This window comes from Drosophila nasuta, chromosome X, assembly GCF_023558535.2.
Source record: "Drosophila nasuta strain 15112-1781.00 chromosome X, ASM2355853v1, whole genome shotgun sequence".
In the NCBI taxonomy this organism is placed as follows: Eukaryota; Metazoa; Arthropoda; class Insecta; order Diptera; family Drosophilidae; genus Drosophila; species Drosophila nasuta.
Window position 1 is genome coordinate 32790839 of NC_083459.1, and position 21700 is coordinate 32812538.

General features: G+C 31.0%; 1 protein-coding gene across 13 annotated transcripts; it reads left to right on the plus strand.

The window, feature by feature from the left end:
* The first annotated feature begins 5628 nt into the window (after nucleotides 1–5628).
* Nucleotides 5629–19040, plus strand: LOC132795148 (double-stranded RNA-specific editase Adar). Of its 13 annotated transcripts, none has more exons than XM_060805662.1 (12): nucleotides 5629–5752; nucleotides 7929–8046; nucleotides 11202–11289; nucleotides 11415–11563; nucleotides 12476–12773; nucleotides 13250–13432; nucleotides 13489–13769; nucleotides 13824–13974; nucleotides 14957–15122; nucleotides 16150–16249; nucleotides 16313–16792; nucleotides 16856–19040. In XM_060805662.1, the coding sequence occupies exons 2-12, from the start codon at nucleotides 8011–8013 to the stop codon at nucleotides 16952–16954; spliced, it is 2031 nt and encodes a 676-aa protein (XP_060661645.1). In that variant the 5' UTR covers nucleotides 5629–5752; nucleotides 7929–8010; the 3' UTR covers nucleotides 16955–19040. The 13 variants fall into 13 exon arrangements, with proteins under 13 accessions (XP_060661645.1, XP_060661649.1, XP_060661650.1 ...); XM_060805661.1 differs by lacking the exon at nucleotides 5629–5752 and adding an exon at nucleotides 6135–6495; XM_060805669.1 differs by lacking the exon at nucleotides 5629–5752 and adding an exon at nucleotides 6137–6495 and having other exon boundaries at nucleotides 12476–12644.
* Nucleotides 19041–21700: the final 2660 nt, after the last annotated feature.

A 21700-nucleotide genomic window follows, 5' to 3' on the forward strand; every position in this document is an offset into this window, starting at 1 on the left:
GAAGGATAGCCCTTTTAAATACAAACCGATTGACATACCAAAAAGGACGAATGTCCTGTAAGCAACAAAGTTACAAGGACTTTTTTGTTCAGAGAAAATAGCTTATATCTCGGCCATATCTTGTCCGATCCTTACCAGACTAGTGTCAATCGAAGTTTCTTGGCAAGGACTATTATCCTGCCAAATTTCATCCCAATCGTCCTTGGGGCTCTCTAGATATCCTGGAATTTGTGATTTCGGGCGATTTTCTTCGGCCCCCGGACTGAAAATTACAAGTGTTGGATCGTTAAATGACCCCTTACTTTTTTGATGCCGATCGATAGAGTTCGTCCTTGCGATCCTGGCAATATATGTCCTTTGAAAATGCGCAAGGATATGGCCGAGATATAGCTTGTTTTCGAAAAAGGACATTCGTTTTTTTAGCCATAGCTCTGCAAAATCCTTAAGGATCTAGCAAGGATGCAAATTTTTGTAATCACAACAAACAGGACTATCGATTGGCATTCAAAGATTTTAAGGATAATACCAAAAAATGCACTTGAAATTTTTTCAAGGGGTAGGTGTAGAAAAATTGGCCAAACTTCAGAAAATCCGCCGTATCTCGGACATTTGAAGGACGATCGGGATGTTCTTGGGCAGAAGGATAGCCCTTTTAAATACAAACCGATTGACATACCAAAAAGGACGAATGTCCTGTAAGCAACAAAGTTACAAGGACTTTTTTGTTCAGAGAAAATAGCTTATATCTCGGCCATATCTTGTCCGATCTTTACCAGACTAGTGTCAATCGAAGTTTCTTGGCAAGGACTATTATCCTGCCAAATTTCATCCCAATCGTCCTTGGGGCTCTCTAGATATCCTGGAATTTGTGATTTCGGGCGATTTTCTTCGGCCCCCGGACTGAAAATTACAAGTGTTGGATCGTTAAATGACCCCATACTTTTTTGATGCCGATCGATAGAGTTCGTCCTTGCGATCCTGGCAATATATGTCCTTTGAAAATGCGCAAGGATATGGCCGAGATATAGCTTGTTTTCGAAAAAGGACATTCGTTTTTTAGCCATAGCTCTGCAAAATCCTTAAGGATCTAGCAAGGATGCACATTTTTGTAATTACAACAAACAGGACTATCGATTGGCATTCAAAGATTTTAAGGATAATACCAAAAAACGCACTTGAAATTTTTTCAAGGGGTATGTGTAGAAAAATTGGCCAAACTTCAGAAAATCCGCCGTATCTCGGACATTTGAAGGACGATCGGGATGTTCTTGGGCAGAAGGATAGCCCTTTTAAATACAAACCGATTGACATACCAAAAAAGGACGAATGTCCTGTAAGCAACAAAGTTACAAGGACTTTTTTGTTCAGAGAAAATAGCTTATATCTCGGTCATATCCTGTCCGATCTTTTCCGGACTAGTGTCAATCGAAGTTTCTTGGCAAGGACTATTATCCTGCCAAATTTCATCCCAATCGTCCTTGCGGCTCTCTAGATATCCTGGAATTTGTGATTTCGGGCGATTTTCTTCGGCCCCCGGACTGAAAATTACAAGTGTTGGATCCTTAGATGACCCCATACTTTTTTGATGCCGATTGATAGAGTTCGTCCTTGCGATCCTGGCAATATATGTCCTTCGAAAATGCGCAAGGATATGGCCGAGATATAGCTTGTTTTCGAAAAAGGACATTCGTTTTATAGCCATAGCTCTGCAAAATCCTTAAGGATCTAGCAAGGATGCACATTTTTGTAATCACAACAAACAGGACTATCGATTGGCATTCAAAGATTTTAAGGATAATACCAAAAAATGCACTTGAAATTTTTTCAAGGGGTAGGTGTAGAAAAATTGGCCAAACTTCAGAAAATCCGCCGTATCTCGGACATTTGAAGGACGATCGGGATGTTCTTGGGCAGAAGGATAGCCCTTTTAAATACAAACCGATTGACATACCAAAAAGGACGAATGTCCTGTAAGCAACAAAGTTACAAGGACTTTTTTGTTCAGAGAAAATAGCTTATATCTCGGTCATATCCTGTCCGATCTTTTCCGGACTAGTGTCAATCGAAGTTTCTTGGCAAGGACTATTATCCTGCCAAATTTCATCCCAATCGTCCTTGCGGCTCTCTAGATATCCTGGAATTTGTGATTTCGGGCGATTTTCTTCGGCCCCCGGACTGAAAATTACAAGTGTTGGATCGTTAAATGACCCCTTACTTTTTTGATGCCGATCGATAGAGTTCGTCCTTGCGATCCTGGCAATATATGTCCTTTGAAAATGCGCAAGGATATGGCCGAGATATAGCTTGTTTTCGAAAAAGGACATTCGTTTTTTAGCCATAGCTCTGCAAAATCCTTAAGGATCTAGCAAGGATGCACATTTTTGTAATCACAACAAACAGGACTATCGATTGACATTCAAAGATTTTAAGGATAATACCAAAAAACGCACTTGAAATTTTTTCAAGGGGTATGTGTAGAAAAATTGGCCAAACTTCAGAAAATCCGCCGTATCTCGGACATTTGAAGGACGATCGGGATGTTCTTGGGCAGAAGGATAGCCCTTTTAAATACAAACCGATTGACATACCAAAAAGGACGAATGTCCTGTAAGCAACAAAGTTACAAGGACTTTTTTGTTCAGAGAAAATAGCTTATATCTCGGCCATATCCTGTCCGATCCTTACCGGACTAGTGTCAATCGAAGTTTCTTGGCAAGGACTATTATCCTGCCAAATTTCATCCCAATCGTCCTTGCGGCTCTCTAGATATCCTGGAATTTGTGATTTCGGGCGATTTTCTTCGGCCCCCGGACTGAAAATTACAAGTGTTGGATCCTTAGATGACCCCATACTTTTTTGATGCCGATTGATAGAGTTCGTCCTTGCGATCCTGGCAATATATGTCCTTTGAAAATGCGCAAGGATATGGCCGAGATATAGCTTGTTTTCGAAAAAGGACATTCGTTTTTTAGCCATAGCTCTGCAAAATCCTTAAGGATCTAGCAAGGATGCACATTTTTGTAATCACAACAAACAGGACTATCGATTGGCATTCAAAGATTTTAAGGATAATACCAAAAAATGCACTTGAAATTTTTTAAAGGGGTAGGTGTAGAAAAATTGGCCAAACTTCAGAAAATCTGCCGTATCTCGGACATTTGAAGGACGATCGGGATGTTCTTGGGCAGAAGGATAGCCCTTATAAATACAAACCGATTGACATACCAAAAAGGACGAATGTCCTGTAAGCAACAAAGTTACAAGGACTTTTTTTGTTCAGAGAAAATAGCTTATATCTCGGCCATATCCTGTCCGATCCTTTGTAATAAAAATGTTTTCGGTTAGTAGTCAAGTCAGTGTTGATCTGTTGTCAAATTGTGAATATTATTTTATTCAAATAATTCGGTTGGCTTAGCCTAAGTAGTACATAATGGTGGAATGCCACTGCGTAGAAGAGCAGCTACATATACTATATATCTTATAAACTATGTTCTGGAGAGAGGGTCTTATGGGATTATATATATTGAAAGCGGTCTGCATGGGAATGCTGACTTAGCTTGAATGCTGTCTTAGCGTGCAGCAGAAGTGGGGATCGTATTTCACGACCACTTGAGTTTGTTTATTTATGCAATACAGCTCAGTGTTGCTGTTTAGTTATTGGTACAGTGTACCCTCGATATATGCACATACTACACGTAATCGAAACAAAATATATGCAATTTTGCACGTGTTAGGACGTGCCAGGTAACGGAAAGCAGGGATTTACTTTCATAATGGCAAATTGTATATTAAAAGTTGCGCATTGAAAATATCTACCTACTAACCAAATTTCATTAACATAGTCCTTATAGTTCTTCTGCAATCGTAAAAACCGTAATCGAAACAAGATATTTGGAAATTTGCATGCACATACACACTCACACATGCGCTTCTAAAATGTGCAACCTTCATGAAGCTATTCTGCTTGACCATGCCCACTTATCCCTTTCGCCCACTCTAATATCTTGGTGCGCCGCCTGGTCAAGTGGGCATACACAATTTGGCACACTCACTAAAATTTTTGGCAAGCCAATTTTTGCCTTCAAATTGTGCTGTTAAGTAGCAATTGATTAGATTAGCTAAGCAATCTTTGTGAAGCTCGCTTGCCTGACCACGCCCACTTATCAGGTCCACCTTAAGTGATATCTTGGTCCGCCGCCTAGTCAAGCACACACACACGCATTTCACACACATTCATCAACATTTTTGGCATCGACTTTTTCGCTTTCGCACACATATGTACATATATACATACATACATATGTATGTAGATTACTGGCAATGGCTGGAGGTTCTGTACAACTGTTAAGTAAGAAATGCGTATATATGTATATATAATTACATATATATTGATTGATTATAATTAATAAATATACGCAATTTTATATTCTTATTTAAATCGTAATTTTGCAGATTACTTGACCACTGTTAGCGGCAAAACACTATGTTAACGCTATCATCAAATTATTTTTCATATTTGCAGAACTTGTCGGCCATGTCGCGCTATTTTCATTCATTCTTTTTATTCGAATCAAATAGGCAAACATTTTGCTTTTTTTGTTTTATTCAAATCGGTAGAACTGATTTCGAGAAAATTCAATTTTTGTGATTATTGCGAAAATTACAAATTGAAATTGAATTTGACATGATGGCGGACTTTAGTGTTAAATAACACACTTTGGACTTTGGCGGGACTTTAGTGTTAAATAACACACTTTGGACTTTGGCGGGACTTTAAATACTTGCAGAAAATATCTAAATGAAACAACTATAACTATAATTTAATATTACATTTAAATATTCTATTTCTACATATATATTGATTGATTATAATTAATAAATGAACGCAATTTTATATTCTTATTTAAATCGTAATTTTGCAGATTACTTGACCACTGTTAGCGGTAAAATGATTTTTTGAGGGTATATTCGTAAAACAATACTCTATAGCTTGCCATAAGCCTATTTGACCGATATTGACAAAAATGTTGCTACCCCAATTTTTCATTCACGATTTTAGTGCATATATACTGCATGCAATTTGACGAACATGTATTTATTAGAAAGATAATTTTGTTTTCTATTATTTTACATTTAAATTTCTTTTAATTTAAGATTAAATATCACGTAAAAAGACGAAAATAAAAAGTTTTTTATCCGATATATTTGTATCGATATGTAACGCTAAAGTTGCGGCGCTATCTTGAGTACATTCCGTCGGTGAATTATTTTCGGTATATTTTTTAGTGTAAACACTTTTTTTTGGTATAATATACTGAAAAATACGTGAAGCCCTTATTTTTTCTTATGAATTTTTAGAACCGTCAATCTGTATTGTTTCACCCTTATTTATTTGTAAGAAAATGTTTTTCCCCTTACACAAATTGAACAATGCGAGGCGAAAAATCGAAGAGTGGAAGAAATGTAAACAGAGTCTAAAATTTTTGTAATCAAGACTTGTGAGCATTACGCAATATAAATAATATTAACATTATTAATTACTTATATTCGACCACTGTCATAACATCGCTGTAAATAATATACTATCGATATGATATCGTCATCCCTAATAATGTCCACCTCTAGTTTGCATTCGAGAGTGCGTGTATGGAAAGTGCAAGCAAAAATTAATACGGAGGAAGTGATACAAAGTTTTTAATATGTATTAAAAAATCGTCTGAATATCTTAAATCAGAAATTAATATATTACTAGGTACTAAAATTTAAATATCGAACGTTTGCAAGAAAAGGAAAATCGCATTTTTCTGTATGTGTTATCAATTGATTAAAGAGAGGGAGAGGCAATCGTGCAGAGCGAGTGTTATTTTTACAGTATAAGAGTGCACCAAAGGTAGACGGTAAAGCATTACTTAAATCAGTATTTGTGTATTTATGAATTGACGCTGAGCACATGCGTATCCATATTTGACAGTAGCATATACCTTCGGAAACATCAAATATTTTAAAATTGTACTTAATAAAATCCTACAGTGAATTATAATATTGTAAAATTACGAAGGTATTTAAATTTTTCAAAGTTAAACAATTTAGTATTATGAATAGTTATGATGTACAGAAGATGTTAAATTAAGCAAGCCAAATAACATAAATTCAGCACGATACTAGCAATTTATATAAACAAGCATAATGCATACAAACGTATGGCAAGTAACACGTTAACATGAACACTCAGGTTAATTACATAAAATATCGTCAAAAAGTCCAATTCGATTCCGAATAACATTAATCGATACATTTTTCCACCATCCCTGAGTTTGTGTCATCTCGTATTTAAAAGTGCAATAAAAATCAAGAGATTAGCTCATGTTGGTCAGACTTATGCCTTTGACATTGTAACGTAAATACAACATATTGTTGAATCAATGGAATTAAATATCTTGTGAGCGAAAAGAACAAAAGATTTCAACTAATTTTGTGTGTGCGTCTTTGGCCCGTGTGAGTTTTTGTAGTTTATTTGTAGTGTTGCTAAGAATACAAGAAAGCAAAACAGAAAACAGAAACGCGATGCAAAAATCAATAATTAGTGCTTGTTCAAAGTTCCGAGTAAGGTAGGCAGCAGCAACATAACATGAAAACCAACATTAAATTAAAATATTCGTATTTAATCAATTTTATTCATACTTACATATGTACATTCTATGTGTACATATAGTGTATTTACATATATTTGTATGTATGTATGTGCATAAAGAGATGCTAATTCCAATATATAAATTTTGAAGTGCATTAGAGCACACATTTAGATAAATAGATAATTGTATTGAAGGAAAATTATTTACATGTACTTAATTTATAAGTATACATTTTATATGCTTAAAATGAGACCTAAATCAACTTCTGTTTAACAATAACTATTGACCTATGTATGTATATGTAGTAACTCGAGCACATTTTGTGCTATGAAGCGCTTCCATTTTGAATCCTTCAGTTTAGTACTACTTACCTAACAAGTATTATAAAGTTATGTGAGTGTTATGTGGACATGGTATCTAACATACATACATATCTACATATTGTTAACTTCTCGAATATAGGAGTTTTGGTAACAATGTTTATATAATTGGAAGCTTTTCTAATACGCTATTAATGATAATGCATAGTATATATATACCCATATATACTGTTGCATATAAAATATACATATGTAATTTCAATTTACCTGCTTGCATGGTTTCCCTGCACTAAAGTAGTTAAACCTTACAAAATGGATGATATTGGCAGGGCGTCACTCTTCGTTTGAAAGGCGAAAGGCAATGACTTTTTCATGCTACACTTACCATTTTAAATTAATATTTGGTTGTGAATGGCAATATATGATTGTGAGTTTTCTGGGTTTAGGTGGACGATGTACATACATAATATAGAAATTACTGACTTCCACATTATTACTAATAATCCAAGATTTTCGGCACATTTATTTCCGAATTTCTAAAAACCTTTTTTAAGTCCTTATTAGCGAACACATACACACAGATACAGATATGTTCATGTATACATACATCTTATATTTGAGAAGCTTTTAAATAAGTGTATAACATGTGCCTTAGCATACATTCAAACTTACTTATTCTTAATTTTTTTAGAAGTTAATATGCATACCTTCTTCAGCCGTATCCACCTACTATCAAACATTGATGCAACATTAAAAAAAATTCATGAAAAATTAGTTATAGAAATGCATTTTGCCTTTTTAAGAAGTACTTCGTCTTTTAATTTGTACTTTGCCTTATTTTAACTTTTGTATATTATTTAACGTCAGTAGATTTTTATAGTTGAAACGTTAGACAACATGGCACACATGTGTATGTGTATTTCGTACATGTAAACAATAAACTCAAGAGTGGGCTCTTTCCTCTCTTAAATTACAGTATATAAACTACTTTAACCTTAAAGTCATAACAAATTATAAAAAAAACGGTAGAAGTACGAGAAATTTCAATTGGAAAAATCATGCTAAACAGCGCCAATAACAATTTTGTGCAGCATGTAAGTAGACACGAAACGTCATTGGACGTATTATATTTTTGTAAAAATCACTCATTATTACTGCGTTTATGCTTGTGGCTTCTAAAAATAAATGTATATTACATACACTTGTATATGGGTACCCATGTTGTTACATAATACATACAATTAAACGTAATACAAGCTTATGTTAATGTTAATTGTCAGTTTCGTAGAAAGTAGGTAAATTGAGCGATAAGCTGTAGGTTCTTGAGTTTCCAGCATAATCGTAGCTAAAGTTTATATGTATGTATGTATGAACTAAGTTTTCGTAAGATTATGCTAGTTACTGCATGATAACTTTACATATATTGGTAAATATTTATTATGTAAATAGTCTTTTTATTACCTTGAATAATATATAAATTTTCTCTAATATAAATTTTCGTTCACTTGAAAAAAATTATGAGTTCTACAATAAAATGAAATTAATATTTTTTTTACTTAATTAGGAGTAATATGTTTTTAAATTGTAATGGAACAAAGATTTTTTTTTTTTCTTGGTAATTTGAAAATATTGTCAAACTGTAATTTTAGAAATATTTCATGTTTTGAAAATATAATTCATTAAAAAAATTATCAATGTTTAAGTAATTGTTTTTATTTTAAGTATGGTTTGGATCTGTGTTTTATATAAAACAATAATTCCATCTTCCACAAGTAAATCGTTACAACAAAATAGGGTACAGTAAACTCAATCATTTCAAACATATATATATATTTATATGTATATATATATCATAATAGAAATAATAGTTAATATTGAAAGCTAAGTCCATGCTGAAGAAATATGGGGCACTAAACGTAAATTTGATACAGTAGGAATTGAAATAGATATAATATTGAATAACATGTAGCAGATGATAATTAAAACTTTTCAGATCGTTAAATAATAATTAAAAATGCAAATTTACACAAAAGTACATTATTGAGTAATGAGGAATTTCATAAAATTGTTATTTTATATATGTATATATGTAAATACATATATATAAAAAACAAGTAGAGCGAGAAGTGTTATCAATTTTGAAGGTAAAATTAATAATTCTGAAGTGTTTTATAAATGTATTGTGATTAATATTTTAATTTAAATATATGCTACAAATAGAGAGTTTATAAATAATTGTCAGATTACTTACTTTACATTCAAGTTGCGAAACTGTTTTTTAAATAATAATTCTTGCTGTTTTGGTAATTGATGTATATACATTTCTGTCTAATGCATTTTATTGTGAGGGTTGTCATAATTAAGTCAAGATTCTCAGAATATTTTGCCAAGTGATCTTTGAAAAGATGTGAACAACAGGTGCAGTTGATTTTTGTCTAATTTAGTATAAGCTTATTGTAAAGTCATTTCTCGGTTGGCAGCTGACACTTTAGGTACAGGTGCACCGATATGCAGTTGAAAACATCACACAATAACGATTTCATGCGAATGTATTGTTGCTTTTGCCTATTTAAACAGGGCCCTTTGCAATGTTTCTACCAATTGTACATTTCAATTGTCTACTTTTAGCATGATTGCTATGCACACGTTTTAATTAGTAGTCCGAATTTGTATCCATTAAAAACATTGTATACCAGGCGTAATGAGACACCCGGAAGTTAAAGAGTATGTATCAGTATGTGTCATTATCAATAGCGTAAGGCGTCAGTCCTGTTCATTTATGAGTTCGTCGATTTAAGTGTCTATAAATAAAAATATCCATAAAGTGACGCGGCTTCAGTACTTTCTGCAATGATGGAATCAATTTTAATATATACATGCATATTATTTACTTTCTAGATTGGTTTGCGACGGGCACAGAGTATTTTGTATTCGTTAATCTTTTTTTTTCTACCATGTCACCAATGCAAAATAAAACCTAAGAACATTTTTGTGAAGGCATGAACGACGCAGTATAAAAATAAGTTCGTAAATACTCCTTTCTGTTCGACATCGGTCTAAAAATCTTGTAGACTTTAATTTGAGTATCATGCTCCATAGACGATGAAGACGCGATACACATCTTGAGTACATAACTCGATTAATAAATTTAATATATCTGAAATGCTTATACATTTTTTAAAGATATATATAATCTATAAATTCTTAATTTCTATTTGTTCAGTAAATACAATAATTGTCATAAAATAACATAAATTTCACATTCTATTAACATTTACTGCAATACATAGAATTCAATATAATCCCTTTTTTCAAGGTATACGATTTGTTCAGACCCAAAATACCAATAATGTTTAAATTTTTATTTTCGCACTTTCAATGCTTTATCAACATAAAAGAATCAGCATGCGATGGGACTGCGGATTTGTGAACATCGCACTGCGAAAATTTTGAATACCCGAGAATATGTACATGCACATGTGTATAAGTATATACTTCATAAATATTTGTTTGTGCTTTAATGGGATAGTGCATTTTGATTTAATTGTCGTCAGTTCAATTCTTGCCGTCCGCCGGAGATCACGTGCTAATTTTATCAGCACTACAGTAAAATTTCCAAATATTAATACTAATTGTGTGTTGTATTCTTCATAATATAATGGTGCCCACGTATTGTGTTGGAGGACACTCCAGATATAGACCATTTTTTCATCCTATGAGTCGTGTTAAATCTGTATATTTTTATCATCGACAACAAAAGTACATTAATTCGTACTCTCAAGCTAAGAAACAATGTACTTTTAATAAAAGTCATGCGCTGCTACCACTGTCCCAATATAATGTGAGTGCAATCATGTGAATAATTTGGTATATGGTAACCACAAAAAAAAAATTGTTTGTTAAATAATATGAATATGCATGCAACTCAAACTAGCAGAAAAAATCCAAAATATCGAAACCAAATAAAAGTTATATCGATATCTGTCTGATATTATGCTCATGGAAACTTTGATCTTTGGGAGTTGGAAGAGTAGATATGTAAATGTATTTAGGAAAATCCCTCCGAATCACATTTATTCGTCAGAGACGTTTCTTGCTGTGTATTTACATATTATTTGTAATAATCCATATTTATGTATTAATGTCTGGATGTCTATGTTGTATTGTAATGCTTTGTGTTAATAGTATAATTTAATTTTGCTTTATACATTTTTATACTCATAAATAATTTTCTAATTATCATATACAGACTGTGACTGTATCAACGGAGGGAAACATGAACGGGTATAATCGAAAATCGCCCCAAAAACGGCGTTATGATATGCCAAAATATGCCGGTAAGAATAAAGAATGTGCTTTATATAGATTCAATTTTATATGAAGATATGAACTTTAAATTGTATTCTATGACTATCGGAAAAGAAAAATATTTATATACATTTGAAATCTTTTCCAACAAAAGTGCCACCGAAGAAGAAAGCTGGAAAAGAACGTGTACCACAACCAAAAAATACCGTTGCGATGCTAAATGAATTGCGTCATGGACTGATATACAAATTAGAGTCACAGACTGGTCCGGTGCACGCACCGTTATTTACGATCTCCGTGGAGGTAAGTCGTGTAGAACTATATATATTATTATTATTATTATTATTATTATTATTATTATTATTATTATTATTATTGTTATTATTATTATTATCATTATATATATTAAGCAATTAAATGTATTTAAAGGACAATTGGCAGACAAAGAAACCTTTCTTAGTATACAATTTGATATATGTATGTATGTGAAAAGGTTTTCAAATAATTGAAATGTTTATAGTTTCTCTATTCAATTTTCTAACGTCGACACGATGATTGTTTGTTTAATTTCGATCACATAAATTCAGAAGTATTTTCATATAAATTAACTTTGAATGTTTTGAAAATACAATCGATTGTGTATTGATACAACCGCCATGACACAACTGTCCTCATTTATAACCGCAGCTAGTTAAAAGCACAAACAGTTGTGTACAGCACGCGAAGCCAAAAGCGTTGTCATTTAGAGGCTATTACAATACAATATCGTGATAGATATATATTAAGCTGGTAAATATAATATACAAAAACAATTTGAAACGAAAATCGAGTACCATAAAATATGCATATTTATGTTGCTAACTGTATATTACCTACGCACATCGAACACTAAATACAGCAAAGTGGATGACAACATAAAATATTTTTGTAAATCAGATAAAAATATAATAAAAGCCAGGCTTAACATCAATTTACTAAGGGCCACCATTGGCCATAGACCATTATAAAGTTTCAATATAGCCAAAGTAATTAAAATGCATATTCCCACATCAAAAATAACGCTCTTGCAAACTATATAAAATACGAACGTTATATATATATTTTTTTTAATATATTTGAATATTTATATATATATATTTTAGTAGCAGTGTAAAGTTGAATATAACCTATATACGAGCTAACAGCATAATATAGGATGTATCTTTATCGTTTTAGGTGGATGGACAAAAGTATATGGGCCAAGGGCGAAGTAAAAAGGTGGCTCGTATTGAAGCAGCCGCTACAGCGTTACGAAGCTTCATACAGTTTAAAGACGGAGCAGTCTTGTCGCCCCTGAAGCCTGCAGGCAACTTGGACTTTACGAGTGACGAACATCTTGAAAATGGTATTGAAAACGTGTCCAATGAACAATTAGTTGAACTGATTCAGACGTTGATGTTGCCTGAAATGAATTCCAACCTTACCTCGCTTGAACAACCCACGTTGCGCCCACAAATCTTTTGCATGAGCCACAGCAAGTATTAGTGTTTTATGTTTTTTTTTTTTTGTTTTTATTTATTTATTTTTTCTTTACTTAATTTACATTTATTTTGTAGTTCAAAATTTATCTTGTGTCGATTTGTATCTAAGACTCAGCCATAGTGGCCACTATTATATTCATATGTTTATGTGCTCAGTTATGTATTTTATTTAATAATATTAAAGGAATTTAAGACTCTAAGAACCATTAAAACCATTATATCAATTATTTTTTTGAAGTTATAATTAAGGACTCACATGAATTTTGTTGGTAAAAAATGGCTGTTGTAAAATATTTGTTAATTAAGATTAGCAAATCCAGTTACATAAAAGACCTATCTTTTATTCTTTTTCGAATCATTGGTGAATTAATAAAGATTTTTTAAAGTATGAATACCAAATATAAATGATTTATAATTTTAAAAGTAGTATACTAAATAAAAAATATTATTTTCTTTATTAAATTGATAGATGCTAATAAAAATACCATTGCCGTGGATGGGCAGAAGAAAGTACCAGATAAAGGACCTGTTATGCTGCTGTATGAACTTTTTAACGATGTTAATTTTGAATGCATGAATATAGACGGTGCTCAAAATAACTGTAGATTTAAAATGACTGTCACTATCAATGACAAAAAATTTGATGGCACAGGTTGGTATTGCTACATGATTATACTAGATCAAAAAACCATTAAACAACATATTTAGGCCCATCCAAAAAGCTGGCAAAAAATGCGGCAGCTAAGGCCGCTCTTGCATCATTGTGTAACATCTCCTATAGCCCAATGATGGCACCACAAAAGAATGCACCTTTGCCAATAGATGACAAATCATCTTCAATGGAATTGCCGCAAATACACGCAGATACCATTGGACGGTTGGTACTGGAAAAATTTATGGAGGTTATTAAAGGGCAAGAAGCGTACTCACGCAGAAAGGTTCTAGCTGGAATAGTTATGACAGAGAATATGAATTTTTGCGAAGCCAAGGTTCGTATAATATTTACATTTTTTGATATATTCATTGATTTTTTGTATTTAAAGGTTATTTCAGTTTCGACGGGTACAAAATGTGTAAGCGGTGAGCATATGAGCGTAAATGGGGCTGTTCTAAATGACTCGCATGCTGAAATAGTATCCAGGCGTTGCCTTCTAAAGTATTTGTATGCTCAACTTGATCTACAGTGTAATCAGGGTATGGTATATTAATTATGTTTTAATCAAACAATCATTACAACAGACACATTTGTGATCAATCGAACATTTTTCATTTGTTCTCAAATTTAGTTATCTCTAATAATCCTAATGACTATGTTTGAAGTGAAACCCTTTTTTTTCAGACAAAGTTAATTATTAATTTCGAGATTTTGCCGTGCTTGCAAGCATACTTTAAATACTTTTAAACCGTTTTTGTGAATCGGTGTTGTTTTCTGTATTAATTTTATAATATATTTATTTCATATTTTGTTTTTTGTTATAATTAATTTTAATCCCCAAGTATAACAATTATAATGGCAAAAGTGCATATCAGTTTTAAAATTGAAATATTAGACGTTATTATTACACATCCCTTTCGTAGATCAACAACTTTTCTACCATCGACAATGCCGGTGATTGAACTCAATTTGTTGATATTGTTATCTGCTATCATTTCTTTGCAAAATGTTTATTTGTTAATGACTATATGAGTAATATGTCAAAATTCATCCGATAATACAGAAATATGGCTTATTTTAAGGAACTTACCTCACCCGATATATGTAGCGCTTTAAAAATCTTACGAATTTCTTCAATTTTAATATTACTTTATACGTCACCATTGACTTAAGTAAAGTATATTGAAACCTTGCTTACTGATTCTTGGTGTTCATTAACAAATTTGAGACAGTCGGCGCCTATATTTAAACTCCTAACAGTTAAAGTACAATTTTTTACTATAGATTAAGTAAAGACTACTTATATTATATGTACATATATATAAATATAGAACACTTTGATTTTTATATATATCTACATATATATTACTTTTATATCAGAAATTTTGAAGTTTAACTGAATACAATAATTGAAAACAATACAACTTCAAAAACAAAGAAACAACAATCTGAATCAACAAAAACCCAAGTCCTAACTTTTATTTACATATATTTACTTGTTTACTTTTTTCTGAATTATAGCAACAGCATATCAGTCGATTTTCGTGAGGAATACAGACGGGCAATACCCCTATAAACTAAAATCCGGGGTACATTTCCATTTGTATATAAATACAGCACCATGTGGGGATGCACGGATATTTAGTCCTCACGAAAACGACACTGGTGTTGATAAGCATCCAAATAGGTTGGTACAACAAATTTCTAAATACTATTATTAAAAATATAGAAAACTATGGGAGATAAAATTAAATGCAAAGCAATTACAAATAGCATTTTGTTAGTTGAAAACAACGTTTTTCTGCTAATAAATTGAAAGTTCTTATTACGAATGTGTTAAAAAGTGAAGAAAGTGTTATGTATAGCAGAATGTATATTGTGATAAAATATTAATCCCAAACGGAAATATTATCAAAATATATTTTGCTTATATTTGTGCATCAATGTAGAGAAGCAATTGCACCTTATCGTGGTCGGATGGGAGTTAAATGTGCTACTTGACAATTTTAACACACATATTTTAACTCACTCTATAGTGACTGCTGTTACTTTTTTAATGTAATTTTTTATAGTACATAATATTAGAAGCATCATGAATTTGATGTTTTCTTTTGTCATAAAAGACTGCAAACATCAAAATAAATAGGACAGAAAGAGAGAGAAAGAGGAAAATGCAAGTGTAAGAGCAAAAAAAGTAGAATAAATGAAATAGAGTGAGATAGAACTAGAAAAGGTAAATGAAAACGAGAAGGAACGAAAATAGTTTTGCTGAGGTAAGATGGGGAGCGCAATAGTAAACTACATTCAAGTTGTGTAATTAATTAATCAGTTGCAGTCAATAACGAAAGAGTTTTTGACTTAACGCTATCATTGCGATTAAAAATTATATTAAATATGTACTCTATCGCAATTATTTGTCTTGACTTATGCAACTTCAACGTTTTATGCTCAAACTAACATTTTAGACGGTCTTTATATTGAAGTTTTTTTTTATAAATATATTTGGGGGTGTCATGTAATATTCAGATCATCAGGTTCACTTTATAATTATAATTTATCCTTTTGTCATTTCTCGGCTTACCAATAAATACATGCAACTAACTGCTTTTGGATTTTCACATAAACGTTGTACATGTTTCTATACTGATTTTTTTGGCTCCAATGGTTTATTCCATTAACTTCGGAAATAAAATTTAATCAATACTAACGAATAGAAAAGCACGTGGACAACTTCGTACAAAAATTGAATCGGGTGAAGGCACCATACCAGTTAAGAGCAGCGATGGCATTCAAACATGGGACGGTGTATTACAAGTAAGTTACTTACGCTTGTACCTTCGTCAATGTATCAACTTAAATCAATGTCAATTTATATAGGGTCAACGTTTGCTTACAATGTCGTGTTCGGATAAAATCGCACGTTGGAATATTGTGGGTATCCAAGGATCGCTTCTGTCTTCCATTATTGAACCTGTATACCTGCATTCCATCGTATTGGGTAGTCTTCTGCATCCAGAGCATATGTACCGAGCTGTTTGTGGACGTATTGAAAAATCCATACAGGGACTTCCACCACCTTACCACTTAAACAAGCCACGTCTCGCATTAGTAACTTCTGCCGAACCTCGAAATCAAGCTAAAGCACCGAACTTCGGTATTAATTGGACAATTGGTGATACTGAATTAGAGGTGGTTAATTCACTGACTGGCCGAACAATCGGTGGCCAAGTGTCAAGAATTACAAAACAAGCTTTTTTTGAGAAATTTGGCTTTTTAATGAAAAATTTGCCAGGTATGCCTACTCGAAAAGTTAACAAAGATTATGGAGAGACAAAGGCAGATGTAAAGGACTACCAGGTTTGTAATGGTCATAAATGTTAATTCTGCTCTATACATATAACATTCCGTATTCTTTTGCAGACAGCGAAGCAAGAGCTCTTTTCTGCGTTTAAACGAGAGGATCTTGGCAGCTGGCTAAAAAAACCAATTGAGCAAGACCAATTTGGGCTTGTCGAATGACTGCATTCAGCGATACCGTCAGCCGGATATATATGTATCAGAGTAATTTTTTTTTAAAAGACAGCAAAAACGGCAAGCAATTAATAGATTTAGATACTATAGCTTATATGAATTCTTGCTATGTAGACTGCAATTATATTTTGGTCCAATCAGAATAAAACCGATTGAATTCGATAGATAATCCGGTTATATGTATATCGGGACAACAACGACAAACGTTTTGGTTTAAATATTGGAGTAATGAGATTTTTTAGTAGAATATTTTTAGAATAGAGTGTAGTTCTATGTATGCTGGAGCTAAGTAAATAAGTATTATGGCATCTTACTTAAACGAAATTAATTTATAGTTTATGAAACCTATACCTTTAACAGCTTCTAATAATTAATTTATTTATCTTAAAATTAGTGATTTTGTTACTTCCCTCCACCATATTTTGTGAGAAAATGTGTTTCAAAATATTTGTATTATTTTATTAATTACTGTATGTATATTTATATTTAAACATCCATATATACAGTTGGCTTTAGTGAGCATATAGTACAGCATATTTAAAATGTAACTAGCATAACTGAGTACAATATACATATGTACACGTGGGAAAATATATACGTACTAATATTTCATAACTTTCTTATTTATTAAAAAATAATAGATAATATTATAAAAAAAAAACCGTTCCAAAGATTGTTACCAATTAAGTTTTTATTTTTAATTAAACTTTTTTTTTATTATTTATATTTAGGTTTATGTTTATGTTTAAGAAAATATTATATATTTAAAAACTAGATTACCTTAATGGCGTCTGCATTGTTACAGATAAAAATTATTGATAAACGTGTAGCAATTTTGAACAAATGATTTTGAAACTATTTAAATTATCTTAATAGTTATCTCTCTTCTATAGGACAACTTGACTTCATTCAACTCTTCCTAATATAATTTATCATGCTATTGATAATTTTTCAAATGCTTAGGGAACACTAGAGTTATAACAAGAAGATATTTTAAATATGCGTAGCTCACTCTGGACTTGCTTTGATTGTCAATCAGCCAACACAAACAATTCTATGTATATAGATTGTAGATTGTGATATGATGACTTTATTGTTATCAAGAATTAGTATGATTTGAGAATTAACACGTCTGCGGCCACTTGAATTCTTAATAATCAACACATTGGTTTCAGATTCAAATTTAAACAATAAGTTTAACACCACCCCACATAAGCTAACAACTAGGTTAAAATCTTCCGATTTTGTGCCATCTCGTTCCAACATAAACTTATCATTATGAGTTAGACGAATGATGAATTTAATATCTTCCATAATATCAGAAAATATTCGCTTATCAGCGAGAATAATATGCATGTACAAAAATCTTATTTACAGAAGTGCCTTTATGGCTCATTTATCTATTAATTTTAGCGGATAATTAAATACGTGGGCCTTAATCAACAAGAACGTTCAAGACTTAAAAGCTAACTCTATTAATAACTACTTTGAGTAATTAATTATTTATCGACAAGTCTTATTATGTTTATAATTTTCGTGGCCGAAATTGAAGCTATTCATTGTTTTTATCCAAAATTTAATATTAAAATTACCACTTGAATATGAAAATTGATTAAGTCAAAGGTAGAAGTTGTTCATTTATTCGGTTCATTCATATAGTAGTCTTTCAATAGAATTCAAAATATATTTTCAATACATTAGCATGACGTATTATCACTCGACGTTTACATATTCGTAATATAATATTTAGTACTCCAGTCAAAAACTCCATTACATCATCACATTAAAAAATAAATTTTTTTTACCCGAATATGTTTAAAAAAACAATTTGGAATTGTACTTTCGAATTATATACTTTCTTATCCATAACATTTTAGTAAATAAACCAAAAAATTAAATACCATGGACAAGTTAATAAGTTTACTACGGGAAATAAAAAGTAATTTCCACTGTCTTCGCAGCTTTTAGTAAACGAAAAATCAATCTAAATTGAGATGTATATGTAATTTTACATTCAAAACAATAGAATATTTGTTACTCAATAATAAATTACAAACTACAACTTAAAAACCAACCTTCTCTATTTTTTTCTTTATTTGGATTCGTATGTTTGGTTTAAATTTAATTTGATAAAATTAAATTTATTTTCTGGGGTGCCAAACGATTATTGCTTTGATTAGTTAACGACTTTTTAGTCGCGAAACTAATTTTAATATTAATGGAGATTTGCACATGCGTACATGCGGGTAACATTCCTTTCATTTCCTTCCATATTCCTTTAATCTTTAAAATATTTCTTGGGAATCATAAGAATAATTTTAAAATTGGGTTATCAAAACTATACAGTAGTCGAACTTTACTCTTAACCATTTATTTATAATAATGTAAATAAAGTAAACAAAATAATTTTGATATTTAATTTAATTAGAAAAATTCACTAGACAGATGAAATCTCAAAATTAGTAAGATTGTAAATTGATTGCCGTTTGCTCCTATTTTTTAGACGTTAAATAAATTAATAAAATACCGTCAATACTCCAAAAACAGAAACTAAATTCTGAAAGCTTTTATTTTTAAACATTTTGCTTATGTAGCTTTTTAGTATTTATATCGAAAGCAATACAAACACTTACATCTTAACTTAATTCTATATATGTATGTAAAATGTAGTTTCCTTTGTTATTGAATTTTTATTATTTGTAATTCATTATTTTTTATGTCGACAATATATTTATTATTCAATACTATTTAGTATTTGCTTTACATTTTTATTATTTAAATTCTTCGTGTCTGAAATATATTATTTCTCAGGACTCAAGTAACGACAAGTTATAGTTTTACATATGTAACATATATGTATGTGTTATTTCATTTCATTTCATTCAAATCAGTGCGAAAATGAAAGGTTATTTGACAGTTTCAATTTATTAGTTAATGACTTTGATAATAATATAGGAAAAATTGGGACTGGTTTATTGAAAATGTTGCTACGCAATACCTTAATTATTATGTGTACCATGAAATTATAAGTATCATAATCAAGTAGCCCTACGCTACACAGATTTAAAACGCATTCTATCGTAGTTAATAAACATAAATGGTCTTACAATAAATCCATATTTTCGTTGACTTCATATTGGCAAACAACTGTATATCTATTCCTTAATAATAATATACTATTCCTTAATAATAAATAGAGATTTAGTAGTGCATAATAATAAAGATACATATAATCCAAAATTTGACCTTAAATAATAAAATACTGTGATACTATATTTTACTAGTACTTCCAGCATAGCTGCATTTTATCCATTCTAAAATATTCTAAGCTAAACAATGCTCACACAAAAACAGTAAATTATATGTAGTATATTGAACAGTCAGCAAAGAAAAAAATTTATGTATGAGAGATATATGTAAAATATAGTTATTGTTTTGATATGAGATTCTTACTAAAACTAATCAAATAGACCATGCGCCGCGAAAAATTTAACTATTCAAATAAGTCGGAAATTTGAATACATCCAATTATCTTACACATAGAGATTTTTATACTGCATATAATTATAGTCTACTTATTTGTTTGCGCAACAATTGCTACAATCGAATTGGATGTTGAAACATAAAATGGTGATTTATTTTGACAAAAAAAATGTTCTCCAATAATACAACCATATGTGATGAATATATTGTTGCAAGTTACGTAAATGCACTTTATAAAGTAAATAAAAAAAACAGTAACTGTCATTTTAAAGATAAAGCTTATATTCTATTGACATTAAAATCACTACAACTTTTAATAATTTTGGACTTACAATAAATCTATATCATGCATGTACAAGCAAATGAAGCGCGTAGGTCGAAAAAAGCAAATGCATGGCAATTAAGACAAATTAGTTATTTAAATCTTTTCACTGTTCACTAGCAAATTGATAATTTAAATTAAAAAAAAAAATATTGAAAAGAATAACAAATCTGTGAATATCCGAAAATGACAAAATCCTCCAAAAGTATATATTGTTCAACTTCGATTGTTAGACGTATCATAGAGAGCATTTCAGTCTGTTCGCATATATACTTAGATATTGCGTTGTTGAGTTCCATGCAAAGCAATTGTTTTAGAATTCGCCACAATTCTATCCGGCCTTTATAAACAGACAATTCATATGTTAGCATATAAAGTCCCAAAGTTTTGAAATATAATAAACTTTAAAAGATTAAAAAACCAATTAAATAAAACAAAATCACCAGATAAATCAATTTAGTTTTAAAATCGTTAAAAAACTGAGTATCAACTATTCTAAATCAATATTCAGTAGCGTCAATGAAATTTGAGGCGGGGCTACTAATATTATTGAATACATAACTATTTGATCAATTTGAATTATTTTCATCCAATACAACAAATGCAATATATAAATAAATCGAATCGATTTCATTGAGATATATACTTATATATAACCAAATATATTTTAATATTTTATTTTTCCGGCTTTGCTGTTTTTTATTGATAAATATTAATTAACTTACTAATTTCGTTAGCATTATTTTATTATAAGTTATATTTAATTTACTCAGTCGTCGGGTAACCAAGCCATGTGCGTTGAAGTGTCTAGACTGGCATTCTTATTATTTTTATATATTATAGCGATACAAACATACAGATTTTTACAAAAATTAAATATTCACCAATTATACAATTGTAATGAATTTAATAATCAAAAATATTTCAAA